Source organism: Aspergillus glaucus (genome assembly GCF_001890805.1).
Source record: "Aspergillus glaucus CBS 516.65 unplaced genomic scaffold ASPGLscaffold_14, whole genome shotgun sequence".
NCBI classification, from domain to species: domain Eukaryota; kingdom Fungi; phylum Ascomycota; class Eurotiomycetes; order Eurotiales; family Aspergillaceae; genus Aspergillus; species Aspergillus glaucus.
In genome coordinates this window covers 628152-640475 of record NW_019170466.1, presented here as the reverse complement: position 1 = coordinate 640475, position 12324 = coordinate 628152, and the positions used below count along the sequence as shown (strand labels likewise).

At 47.4% G+C, this 12324-nt stretch overlaps 6 protein-coding genes and 1 non-coding gene across 7 annotated transcripts; 5 read left to right on the top strand and 2 right to left on the bottom strand.

Annotated features, from left to right (window-relative positions):
• Window positions 1-2700: 2700 nt before the first annotated feature.
• ASPGLDRAFT_36966 (uncharacterized protein) lies at window positions 2701-3399 on the top strand (the record flags this gene model as incomplete). The annotated part of the gene is made up of 2 exons (XM_022544760.1): window positions 2701-2863; window positions 2930-3399. The coding sequence occupies 2 exons, from the start codon at window positions 2701-2703 to the stop codon at window positions 3397-3399; spliced, it is 633 nt and encodes a 210-aa protein (XP_022399553.1).
• Window positions 3400-4798: 1399 nt separating this feature from the next.
• On the top strand, window positions 4799-5826 carry ASPGLDRAFT_129779 (alpha/beta fold hydrolase; the record flags this gene model as incomplete). The annotated part of the gene is made up of 3 exons (XM_022540917.1): window positions 4799-5161; window positions 5232-5585; window positions 5650-5826. The coding sequence occupies 3 exons, from the start codon at window positions 4799-4801 to the stop codon at window positions 5824-5826; spliced, it is 894 nt and encodes a 297-aa protein (XP_022399552.1).
• Window positions 5827-6080: 254 nt separating this feature from the next.
• On the top strand, window positions 6081-6320 carry ASPGLDRAFT_97017 (DNA-binding domain-containing protein; the record flags this gene model as incomplete). Its single annotated transcript, XM_022550596.1, has 1 exon — window positions 6081-6320. A coding segment is annotated over one exon (240 nt), but the record flags the coding sequence as incomplete, so codon positions are not given.
• A 340-nt stretch (window positions 6321-6660) lies between these two features.
• Window positions 6661-6750, top strand: ASPGLDRAFT_t108. Its single transcript has one exon. It is a non-coding gene; the product is annotated as a tRNA-Pro (tRNA).
• A 236-nt stretch (window positions 6751-6986) lies between these two features.
• On the top strand, window positions 6987-9421 carry ASPGLDRAFT_152646 (SprT family zinc-dependent metalloprotease). The gene is made up of 2 exons (XM_022542309.1): window positions 6987-8153; window positions 8211-9421. Exons 1-2 carry the CDS (start codon window positions 7084-7086, stop codon window positions 9313-9315), a joined length of 2175 nt encoding a protein of 724 aa, XP_022399550.1. The 5' UTR covers window positions 6987-7083; the 3' UTR covers window positions 9316-9421.
• Window positions 9422-10446: 1025 nt separating this feature from the next.
• ASPGLDRAFT_36963 (uncharacterized protein) lies at window positions 10447-11270 on the bottom strand (the record flags this gene model as incomplete). Its single annotated transcript, XM_022544759.1, has 2 exons — window positions 10447-11019; window positions 11088-11270. The coding sequence occupies 2 exons, from the start codon at window positions 11268-11270 to the stop codon at window positions 10447-10449; spliced, it is 756 nt and encodes a 251-aa protein (XP_022399549.1).
• Window positions 11198-12201, bottom strand: ASPGLDRAFT_509234 (uncharacterized protein). Its single transcript, XM_022547415.1, has 3 exons — window positions 12155-12201; window positions 11773-11913; window positions 11198-11725 (listed from the first exon to the last, which is right to left on the bottom strand). Exons 2-3 carry the CDS (start codon window positions 11867-11869, stop codon window positions 11412-11414), a joined length of 411 nt encoding a protein of 136 aa, XP_022399548.1. The 5' UTR covers window positions 11870-11913; window positions 12155-12201; the 3' UTR covers window positions 11198-11411.
• Window positions 12202-12324: the final 123 nt, after the last annotated feature.

Genomic DNA, 12324 nt, shown 5'->3' with positions numbered 1-12324 from the left:
GACATACCCAAACAACTCTCGGGAAGGCCACCACTATTATCATACGAGTACAAGCACAGAATGCTGCATTTGCTATTCGCGACTACACCCGCCCACTACGAATATACACTTGTGGTGTTGGATGCATTGTGAGCGCATAGCTGAGCGACTCAATGCCGCCGATCAGGAGGGGATTGCAGCAATCATGCAGGTTGACCCGTTTATAATTCCGTTAGCGAACGAGAATACAAGAAAGCGAATTTGACGTGGATACGACAGCTCCCCTTCATACTGAATAATTGTGGGTCTTTAGTTGCCTACTGGGCAGCCCTGCTCTAATTACACTTAACGATAGTGGCCTTTCGTCCGCTATGAGCTAGGGCTAGAGGGCTAGGGGACAATCTCCGAGCCTGTCATACAACAAACTCCCCGCATAGATGTGATGAGGCCGGGATCAGAATATTCGCTCCAAGCTGAGCTGGACATCAATATCGCACTTGCAGATTATAGGAGGGCTTGCTGGGTGATCGCCTGCAGTGGCTGGCTGAAATGGTCATGCCACTTGGGTCCTCCCCGCTTCCGACTTCGTGTTGGTTTTCGCTACACTTTCCTATCGTATTTCTAGATGAAAGAAGTTACTCTCGTCAAGGAAAGGTGACAGTACATCATTATAGCCATGTCACTAACACCAAAAAAGCATCCTAGTTTGCTCTATGCAGCTGTCTATCCCCCCAGTTTACAAATCACTTTCATCAACTATCGCAATAAGTTCCGGAGCATCCAGACTCCGAAGATGCATAGGCGTACAATGCCCATAATTCTCAAAGTCCACCATTGTAACCCTCCCAGACTCCCTATCATAGAGCACGTTATGTCTTCCCGCATCTTGCAAGTATATATTCAGTTTACGAAGGACAATAACAGCTTTCTGACACTGCTTCCGGATGTGGAGACGCTCGTCGCGAGTTAGAGATGACCCAGAGGCTCAGAACTGTGTCTCCGGGGACCCAGGATATGATCAGGATGTCACCGGAGGGGAAAAGAGATGAACAGATGATCTCACCGTACGCGAGGAAAGAGGGGAACTCTGGTGTTTGTAGCTTGCAGTCGACTGGGGCCTTATAGAAGCAGCTCTCCGCAAAGTAACTACATTATTGATGGCAATTTTAATCAAGTCACTTCAACAAGTTGTCAGTGAGATAAGCAAACCTTTCATAATACTCCTTGCTCCAGCACTTTGCCAGAGCCCGTTTTCCCTGAAAAATCACCTCCATCACCATTTTCTTTCCTGATAAATGATCTTTGATGATACAATCACTGATGACTTGCACGCAGGTAGCTACATTGTTGACAATCCCGTTTGCACCGAAGAGGATGCTTTTATCGGTTAGTGTGTTGATGTTGATGTTGGTGTTGATGCTAGTCTCGAGTAAGTCTTGGACTAGTTTCATTATGGGTAGCCAGACAGTTCTTTTTACATATCACTCAGTCAATAAAAATAGCTGGTACGGTAGATGTGAAGCTATTCACAATCCGTAGGCAGCAATTGATATGATACAGTTCCACGACCATAATGATGAAATAACCCTACTTCACGAGAGTTATTATTTAATGAGCAAAGAATCGACTCGATTCGTACTACTAGAATCTTCTACACAAAACAGACAAACCTAGGTAGTGCAGCACGGAGTGGTCAAATTTGTCAAAAGACTCCATATGTGGTAAACATTCATCTCGGGCGTTATGTTCACAGAATCCCATTATTCATTATCGATCACCGCGTCGAATACGGGCTGTGACATGTCGGTCAAGAATCAATCACATTCCCAGTGTTAGACTCTCGTCAAATTCGACAAAAATGATCACTCGCAAGTCAGACTGTACTGTCATTAGTAGCGCATTAGGTTTTGAATGTTCACTCTGTGGTCAAGTCTTCACTGTGGGCAATCACTGAGGCGTGTAGCCAGGCCCTGTTGCAGTATTTGGTGTCTCAGGCCTCTTTCGTTATATTATTCTGAGTATTGCACTGCAAGATATGGGCTCACTGGTTGCGTCAATAGTTGGGCTTTTTTCCAAGCACAGTTCGGTCTCAGGAGAAAGTGGTAACGCATTGTCAGGTACCAACCGAAGCTCATGTTATTTGAGGGCCTCGTCAAGATCAGAATAGCATCCGGGAATGTACATTTTTCAATTTCCAGTTGGTGCCGTTGATTCGTCCCCCTTACAATCCTGGGGATGGCGATGCTATTGGTAATTAGTTCCCCACCTGTGTTGGTAAATGGGTCAGGTAGTAATCAGCATCTGGTAGTGACTAACCAGGGAAGTGAGTGACAAGGTAGAAAGAGGAGGGAGATTTGGTGAAAAGCACAGTCAGGTAATATACTAGACGGAAAGGAGTGGCAGAATCTGAGCAGTCTCCAACGTACTGTGGTTGAGAGTGTTGATGTTTAGAGATGGTACTAGTAGCCCTAGCTATTGACTCGTGGCCATTGACATATGTTACGTCCATGTGACTTAATCCGTTTGCATGAAACAGCCTTCGATATCCAGAACAAGTCATAATTTTATATTCCATCCTCAGTCACCTTGCATAACATCAAAGTCCTACGCTGGCCGTATTTAACAACACCCTTCCTCCGACAAGGGGCTAGGTCTTACCCTTTCTTCCTCCCCCAATTCATCACCGGGTTTAGCTTAGCACACACTCCAGCACAAAGCTTCATGCCATCAGCACCTCAATCCATAATCTGGCCCTCACCAGAACGAAAAATCCAGATCTTCCTCCGTGAAAAGCTTGAGAAATGGGACTGGGTGATCTACCGCTGCACCTATGAGGATGGCGAAGCTTGGTCGCGGTTTAAACAGATTGTTGAAGAACGGTCCCGTGCATCCATTGCAAGCTTTGATACGCCAGAGTTTGGGAATACTCTGGAATAGACTTTTGTTGAAGATCGTGATACATTGGACGGCGCTTCGAAGCACCGGCTTCATGCCCGCTTTAGGGAGTGGGCGGCTCATGTGATTGATATTGAGAATCCGCATCATGAGAATAGACACCTTGGGGCTATTGGAATTCCGAGATACGAGTACTTTGTTATGGTTGATGAAGGCGCATTGCGGAGTGTGGTCTATGATGCTCCACGGCTTCCAGACGATGATATGGACGGGGAAGGCTATGTGAATTTTGTGAACACCAGCTGGTTGCCTTTGGATGAGAACCCTTTGGCTGTAGAACTGTCTACCGAGGAACGATTAAATGAAGAGCAGTATGAGCCAATAGATGACTGCCGTGAAAAGAATGTTGGTTGGATGAAGATGGCGTCATCTATGTTAACTTCGGAATTCTACGATGCTATGGCTGATAACTGTGATGTATGGTATTGTTTTTACAGAAGGCCGCCTATAACGGTCAATGGGTGAGTATAGATGTTAGTGGTTCTCTCTTACACTCCTATTTATCGCTCTTGAAATGGATACTTTCATGTTGGGAATCTTCCTTTCAAACCCTTGGAAACAGTCTTAAATTGGCCCCCGATAAACTCCATTTCCGTTAGAACGTATCCGCAGGCATATGGGGAAACCTGTCCAAAATAGAAGAGTGAATTAGTTCAGCGAGTAAGGTTGATTCACGGGAATTTCGTTCCAGTGGGCCGCCATGCTAGTGATGCGTTAGTTACATCTATGCGACTCGGGATTCTAATATACACCTGAAATTACCCTTCCGTATGCTGTTTAATTAGCAGCAGTATAAGCTAGCATCAAGGTGTTTTGGTATAAGCCTATTAACCCCTCAATTGTCGAATGCCACGACTCTCAGCGCTTCGGGATGCTTCTTCGACCATTCGAAAGCCGGCACATGAGATTAGGACCCAAGGGGTTCGATGCAGGAGTCGGATATATGCATGCCCTCCACAGTTTGCCTTGTTGAAAAGACAGGGACTGTCAAAACTCGCTAGCTATACTTTCTTTCTGTATCTCTTGCGCATTGAGGAAACCGTCTAAGGCAACTTCCACACAATATCCGGTTAACCTTGACAAATTCTTGCTGGATTTCGTCTGTGCGGATCACTGAAATATCGTGCCACGAGTACTGGAAAACGGCAGTCGTCTACAGCAACATGTCAGACTATTGCACAGTCTCTCGGGTTTGGGGCTATCTCACTTCCCGCAGTGGAGCCATGAAGCTTTGGACCGCTTCGTGGTCACTGTTCAAAGCTTGACCAATGTACTTTTCAGGTCTCATGGTCTCTTGAAGGCTTCTATCTTCCCTTTTGTCGCGTTTATTGCATCTTGCAGGAATACGAAGCGGATTGGTTTCGTATCAGATCCGAATCTTTCAAATATCCGGTCAAAAGGCCGGCTAAGGGCTGTCGAGGACGGTAAGGCCGAAATTCAGGTAAACCTTGTGTGTTGTTCCAGGCATCTTGCTGGTTCTTGTAGTAATCCTGGCATTTGATGGATAGAAGGATCATGATGAAGGAGTGGAAGGAGTGGATGGAAAGAGGTCACAGGTGAATAAAAGGCAGGTACCTGCACGTGATAACCATGGTCCTTTTGTAGCCCTAGAGCTGCAAATGCTGCATAAGTTTCGGAGATTAAAAGAAACTACTCAGGGGTACAATAAGCGGGGAGAAAAAAGGTTACTGTTTTTTGGAAAAAGTGAAGTCATCAATTATCAATCATCCCCCACATAATTGCGGGGTACAAACCTACGTAGCACACTTGGCTGTACATAAAACCAATTGATATATTTATCTTCTTTCTCTTCCATCTTTCATACAGGCACACGAATTCAACCATTATACTGCAATTTCCAATAATGCCCAACACCAAGACCGTAGACGTTCCTCACCTGGGCGGCATTGATGCCGCCTACCAGATGCCTCATCCATACGACCCCGCGAAGCCCACGCTCGTGCTGGTCAATTCATTCACCACCTCGTCTGAGTTGTACAGCAAGCAGTATGCCAACAAAAAGCTCACGGATAATATGAACCTGATTGCCATCGAGCTTCTGGGTCACGGCCAGACGCGCACCAAGCGCGAACACTGGACATACTGGGATACGGCGGAGATGAATCTCCAGGTCCTGGATGCTCTGGATATTGAGAAGGCTTTTGTGCTGGGGACGAGTCAGGGCGGTTGGATTACGGTTCGGATGGCATTGATGCGGCCGGACAAGGTACGTACATATGCATGCATATGCATGTGCAGGGATATATATGCAATAGACGTGCTAAGAGGCCCTGTAGATTATCGGTATTATCCCACTAGGCACGTCTATGGAATATGAATCCGAACCAACCCGCCAACTTGGCTGCTGGGATGCTCCCAATCTCCTCGCCCCAACTATCGATGCTTTCACATCGAATGAACCAACACCGGATTTCGAGCCGCCTCTCGCCTACTGTGACATGCTAGTTAACACTGGCTTTGGCGAAGATTGTCCGACGGAGACGCGCGAGTACTGGCGCAAGACCATCCGTGAGAACTATCACGGTGATGACGGCCGACGCCGGATTCGCATGTCGGCAATTAATTTGAGGGATCGGGATGGGCTGCACTCGAGGTTGTTTGATGTTAGGTGTCCAGTATTGTGGTTGCACGTAAGTCCATGCCAGATATATATTTGTGCCCGATACATGATGCTAATATATATTTGCTGGCTAGGGAACGAAAGACGTAGTCTATTCGCTTGCCAATGCGCAAAGGGAAATTGGACTATTTGTGAATTCCCCTGATGCGAAACTCGTGCCGGTTGAGGGTGGTGCTCACTTCCTGAGCGCCTCGAATCCCAAGAAGGTTGATGCGGAGATCTTGAAGTTTGTGACCAAGTACAGCCAGTAATGCATAGTCTGTCACGAGGGGGTAACAGTACAGTCTTTGTTCATATTGGTCAGGTGGCAATTTGCAGGACATTCACTGTATATACGTTTTGGGGAATATATAAATCACACCCGTAGTACTCGGACATCGCGTTATAACCCACCCCATGCCATCAAAAACAAACCCTGTACCTACAAACCACTCCTACTACTGCAATCACGGAGCCCCCAAAAGAAGAAACAACTCTTCCTGAAAACATATCCAACAAACTCCTCTCCCTCCAAGCCACAGCTACAGCTCATAACCTCACTCTTTCCACCCTACCCGACCGCAACCCTGGCAAATATACACGCCATACCTATTATCAACAACGCCAGCTCCTGACCTCCGAAGAGGAAGACTTTCTTGCGGAATGGATACTCGAGCAAGATAGACAGGGGCTCCCTCCCACGCACATCTGCGCATGCGAGATGGCTCAGAAAATTCGACGGACCCATAGTGATATCAAACCACTTGAAAACAGATGGGTCACTCAGTTCAAAAAGCGTCACCCCGAGGTCTCGTCAAGTCTTAGGGAGGAGGATCGAGAAGTCTAAGAAGAGAGCGGTTCCTGATCAAGAGCTGGTGAAGATTATGTCTAGGGAGGACGTGCTGGAATTAATGAGATTGGAAAAACTTGGGGAGAAGGCTGAAGAAGCGTCGGAGGCAGTTTCAAGTGCGTCTTAGGAGCTTTGCAAGGATGATAGTTGGTTGTGTACATAATGGTCGTCCGATTGATATCGCTAAAAATGTACTCTATGCAAATAAACGTGATTTGGCTTATGAGTTTAGAATTGAAACAATCATTATACAACAGCCCGGGTGGTCTAGTGGTATGATTCTCGCTTAGGGAAATAACCCAAGCATATCTGCGAGAGGTCCCGCGTTCGATCCGCGGCTCGGGCCGTTTTTTTTTTTTTTTTTTTTTTTGTCTTTTCTTTTTGTTATTCTTATTTTTTATCGATAGAACGATTAACGGCATGTTCAATTGGACCAGTTACAACCGAGAGCCGGAGAGAAACCGGTGTCAGTAAGATACCGCTGCATGTCCGATGCCGTTGCCCCGCCAACCGCCCACCACCAAACACCGCCGACCTATCGAAAGTCCTACGATAGCAGATAACATACTTAGTCGCCTTCAACCTTGTTTATCTCTTATTGAGCATAGTGTACCCAATATTTTACGTTTCGACTGACTGAAACGACGAAGGGTATCGTCGTTGAGATACAGCTACAACCATGGCGAGACTAAATAACACGCCGTCACCGCGAAAACGCCAGGAACCACGGGTACCACTTGGAGCACAAGCAAAGCCAGAGCGTGAACTAAGCGAATTCCCATTGCCAAAGACCACGGGGAGCAGCACGAGCAGGGGCCTGTTTGCTGAAACACGGACGACAAAGAATAATGGAGCTACGAAGGGACCATCTCTCGCAAGAACCCAATCTCAAAAGAAGAGCAAATCTTCGATCGATTTCCAAATCTTCCCCGACAGTGATGCCCTGTTTGACGACGAAGCCGAAGAAACCGAAGAAGAACACAGCACCGCCAGCGAATCTCATACCTCCTCACCAACATTCTCTCCCTCCTCTTCTATCGGCAGCATCTCCTCCCACGACAAGACGAAGAACCCGCTAAAGCTCGCGCATGTGAATTCGATGTTACTTCCGATGCCATCACCCCCGTCTCCAGTCCGTCATCGCCGTCAGACCCGGAAGTCAGAAATACTCGACTACGCGAAGGAGAACGATCCGGTTGAGCAGCCGGGAGATGATGATCTTGAGGCTGCGTCCTTATCGAGGAGTTCGTCAGATGCATCTTCGCGACGGGAACCAGCACAGAGGAACGCACGCCAGACACTCGGAGGAAGGAATCGGCAGCGTGAGACCGAAGAAGAAGAATCTGGGGATTCTGAGGACAATGGCTCCGATTTGGAAGGGTTTATAGTCAGTGATGACGAAGATGTGAGCTTCAACGATGCATCGGAGAGCGAATCAGCGGAAGAAGAAGAAAAGATCCCTTCACCTCCACCCAAGCCAAGGAGACGGTTGATGAGAGGCAGACGGCCAGGATCCATGGAGGAGTCAAAGCCAGAGCCAGAGCCTGAGCTAAAAGAGCCAAGGAGGAAGTCATGGAAGGTGCCAAAGGAACAATCACCCATCATGGAAACAATGCCTTCTTTGGACCCTGGCCCTACGAGCACGCGGCTTTCTCAAGAAAGCTTCAATATCAATGAAGAACTTGACAATTTGAACCTGGGTGATAATGACATTGATCCTTCTTCTCAGCTTTTTAATGACCTGAATGAGTAAGTTGACAACCTCTTCTTTGCCCAGGCTCTAAAGCAGAGCTAATAACATTTCAGTGCTGTGATAGAGCTGGAAACTCCCCCCAAGAAGCCGGCGTATGAGCCGCCTAGACCGCAAACACCACCATCGAGTCCATCTAAGAACAACCATCTTCGCTCTCCTACAAAAGACAGAGTCCGCATACCCCCTACTCCATTCCGCGAGAGTACCGACGCCTTCTGGAGCCAGGAGACGACCAACGACTGGGTCGACCAGCACTCGCCAAAGAAGCTCGACCAGCTGCTGCGTGAATTCGAAGACTCAGACGACGAGCGCAACCGTGAGAAATCATTCGACATCGTCCCTCGGAGCCGCAATGTGAAGGGCAGAGAGCCCAAATCGCCCAGTAAAACGGCACAGAAGAAAGCCGAAATCGAGCAAAAGAAAGCCCTCATAGCGCGCAAGAAGTCCTTCGACGACAAGAAAGCCGGCCTCGCATACGACTTCCTCAAGGTTCTCGACAATGCTGTCGCTGGTGGACAGGTCCAAGAGATGGCCAAGGAAACCGGCGGCGTGAACATTGCCTGGAGCAAAACCCTTCAGACAACCGCCGGCCGTGCAACCTGGAAAAGAGTCCGCATAACCGACGACGATGTCGGTAAACCAACCAAGCACCACGCAACTATCGAACTAGCGGAACGTATAATCGACAGCGAAGACCGGCTGATCAACACCCTCGCGCACGAGTACTGCCATCTGACTAACAACATGATATCTAAAGTCTACAACAACCCTCACGGAGCGAGCTTCAAGCAATGGGGTCTGAAATGCAAACAGGCCCTACAGGACCACCCCGTCTACGCTGGCCGTATCGAAGTCACCACCAAGCACAACTACAAGATCGACTACAAGTACGTCTGGACCTGTGTTGATTGCGCGCAGAACTACGGACGCCACTCAAAGAGTATCGACCCGACTAAGTCGCGGTGTGGTCGGTGCCGGGGTATTCTGCAACAGATCAAGCCTAAGCCGCGGAATGTGTCACCGAAGAAGAAGCCGGCCGCTGGTGCTAGTAGTGGCGTTGGAATTGGCGCTAGTGGTGCTGCTGCTCGTCTTTCGCCGGTTGACACGAAGGCTGTTGATGATGTGATGCAGGTTCTTGGGGGCGTTAGCCTGCATTGATGTGGATTGTTTTTCTTTTGTCAGATCACTCATTACATTACTGTTTAATAGTCTGTCTTTACAGCGTTGTTTCCTTTTTTTTTTTTTTTTCCAGTTATGCTCCGACGCGAGTGCAGAACACTTTGTTGATGGATAATTGTGTCATATTGGACGACTTTGTTTATAATGGATATATGAATGATGTGTTAAGAATTGATCTCACATAAAGTATTCCTCACTGTAACTCATACCCTGTAAGCCCACGAGTTGTAACCTGATTCGACCTGTACATTATAGTAATGCCCCGAATACGCAGCAGATACAATAAGATCTCCGTGGATCTCGATCGACGTTGATCCCGAGACTATCATTGGCCTGTACTTTACCATCTTCATCTATTATCATAATGTTAGGTCTATTTCACAGCATTTGGGGAGACTCTTCCTCTCCGGAAAATACCCCCAGAATCAGCATTCGAGTAATTCCATCCTCGGACATTCTCCACAAATACGGCTCCAACGAGCTCTTCACCATTACCCTCGAAGCAACCCTGCATTCTCCGAGCAACAAACCCCTAACAGTCCTTATCTTCGAGAATTTGTTACATCCCAACAGCACCCCCCCTCCTCAGAGGTGGCATGGAGTTGATAAACATCGAAACGGGCGAACCCGCGCAAGGCGCAAGGATCACATGCGTGTTGCACGCGTTGGGGGATGAGTTTCGGACCATGCATTCACCAATGCCCGCTTGTGAAAGTGAGCCAAGTCTTCTCGTAGGGAATCTTGGGAATGTCACAAAAAAGAACACACTGATTTTGATATGGCCTTCGTCATTTACAAGGACGGTGAAGCAAGTCAAGTTTCCATGGCAGATTCCCAGATCATTATGGATATATTTGGGCCCTTGAAGAGTCTACACGCAATTAGTCTGATCCTCGGCTTCCATGTAGCTGCGAGTCCATGAACACTCTTAATGTCGGTTACGGACTGGGTATAGCCCGTTAATTTCCAGAGGAGATGATCTTTCAACAGACATAAATGGAATATGAGTTAGCGTATCAAAGCGGAATGCATGGCTAATAAGTATTTTTGTACTCAGGAACAGCTTGATTTGCTCTAATTGACCCGGCTATCAAAACCTACAATTATATCCTAAATGCCCAACTGACCATCCGATACATAATGGGATCCTCCAGCACATCGATATCCCCCAGCCTGTTTGATCCAACGGAATCCCTGAACACAGACGCCTATCTTGCGAAGTTCCTTCTGTGCTTGCTGTTCCTTCTTGCGCTGTCCCTCCATTTCTACCTCTTTCTTTCGAAGCTTTCTCAGTTCCTCTTCTTTGGCCCGTCTTTCAAGTTCCCGTTGGAGCCGCTCTTGTTCATGTTGTTGTTCAGTGCCTTCATCCTTTTTTACCTCATTCTCGTCCTCTTCATTCCCACATTTTGCATCTCTTTCAAGTTGTTGTCCTTGTTTGAGGAGGTCCCGGTATGCCCCTTCCTGTTTGATCGCTGTTTGCTTGTCCTGGATAAGTTGGTTCCATACTTCATCCGTAACGCCGCCATCTCGATTTTTGGTCGCTGGAAATTTTTCTGTTTGACTGGGCTCTTCCAATTCCGATGGAAGTTGTGGAAGGTGTGTTTGAGTGTTGGTGTAGGTTTCCGTATTACCGGAGGCAGGATTTAGACTGAGATCTACCGATGCAGCCGGTAATTTAACAGCCTTTGAAGGATTGTAGTGAAGTCAATGTTTGCGTTCTTTAATCATGCAGTCCAACTCTGTCAATATACCACCCTCGGTAATGACACGTTCTCAGTGACGAGAGCTCGGGCGGCCTTCCTAAATATTGACTTGGCCAATGTCTTTATATCCCGTCCGTTTGCCCAATTGAGAAGGCCAGTTAATGTCGAGAATCGAGATTGCAAGTCGCGTGAAAAGTCACTTGTAGGCCCTTCAAGGTAACTGATGCCCATTACTGTTCTCTTCTGCAACAACTCATCTCACCGTGTTTGAAAGACTGTTCTCAGCAGTTTGAGACATGCATCCGGATTAAGTCCATCAAACTCAATGGAGCCAGGGAATCGACTCGTTAACCCGGGATTGATGTCAGTAAGTCAGTTGATGTCATTATCGTATCCCGCCAGGATGATAATCAGCTTGCCTGCAAATTTGGGTTTTGTGATACAATCCACAATTTCATCCATTGCTTCTTTGGCGAACTTGCCATCTGCCAGACTATATGCTTCGTCAACAAGGAGAACCTTTCCCAACGCCTTCTCAAGTAGCTCCTGAGTCTTTGGGCCTGTGTGCCCGATGTATTGTCCAACAAGATCTGTAGCAGAGCTTTCAATAACTTCGTCTGAGCCCAAGATGCCCATATCGTAGTATACCTTGCCCATATTCCTTGCGGTCGTCGTTTTGCCAGTTCCTATAATATATAAGTATCTTGATATTTACATTGGCAGTGGAAAATACCTGGAGGTCCACGAAACAAAAAATTGAACGGGACTTGCTCTCGAGGATCCAGGTCCAGCACTTTCATCCCCTTGACAGTCTGGCAGTATCCCTCCATTTGTGCGATGATCTTTTCACACCTAACACTACCCGCGAACAAACCTGCAATGTTCATCTCAGCTCTTTGTCCACAATCATAGTCTGGATCAAAGTCCTCGGGTACAAAAATGGATGCAGTGGGTGATGCAGTGCCTGCACTCAAACGCTGCTGATGGCTAAGTTTGGCCTTGTTCAAAAGATTATAAATTTCACCAGCATTGCCAAAATGAGGGACAGTCTCGTTGAATCCTCCTGACTCATCCGTCACTGCCATTATGTGCCACGCCCCACAAGGAGAAATCACCTTGCCTTGCGTTACCCGTGGCTGCGCCTTAACGAGGTCCTGAGCCCAGGCCATTCCGTGGCACTCCCAAGTGACTTGCAGAACCAACTGCTCTACCAGTTGTATCCTCCCTCGCCGCTTGACAGAATCATACATATGTATGTATTGGAACAATTTGTTCAAGGTTTCAT

Excerpts from the sequence above, each read along its gene's own strand:
- ASPGLDRAFT_509234 (XM_022547415.1), bottom strand. The coding sequence starts at position 11,869 with ATGGAGGGATACTGCCAGACTGTCAAGGGGATGAAAGTGCTGGACCTG. Across the intron at positions 11,726-11,772 it reads TTTGTTTCGTGGACCTCCAG|GAACTGGCAAAACGACGACC; the intron begins GTATTTTCCACT and ends TATATATTATAG.
- ASPGLDRAFT_152646 (XM_022542309.1), top strand. The coding sequence starts at position 7,084 with ATGGCGAGACTAAATAACACGCCGTCACCGCGAAAACGCCAGGAACCA. Across the intron at positions 8,154-8,210 it reads CTTTTTAATGACCTGAATGA|TGCTGTGATAGAGCTGGAAA; the intron begins GTAAGTTGACAA and ends ATAACATTTCAG.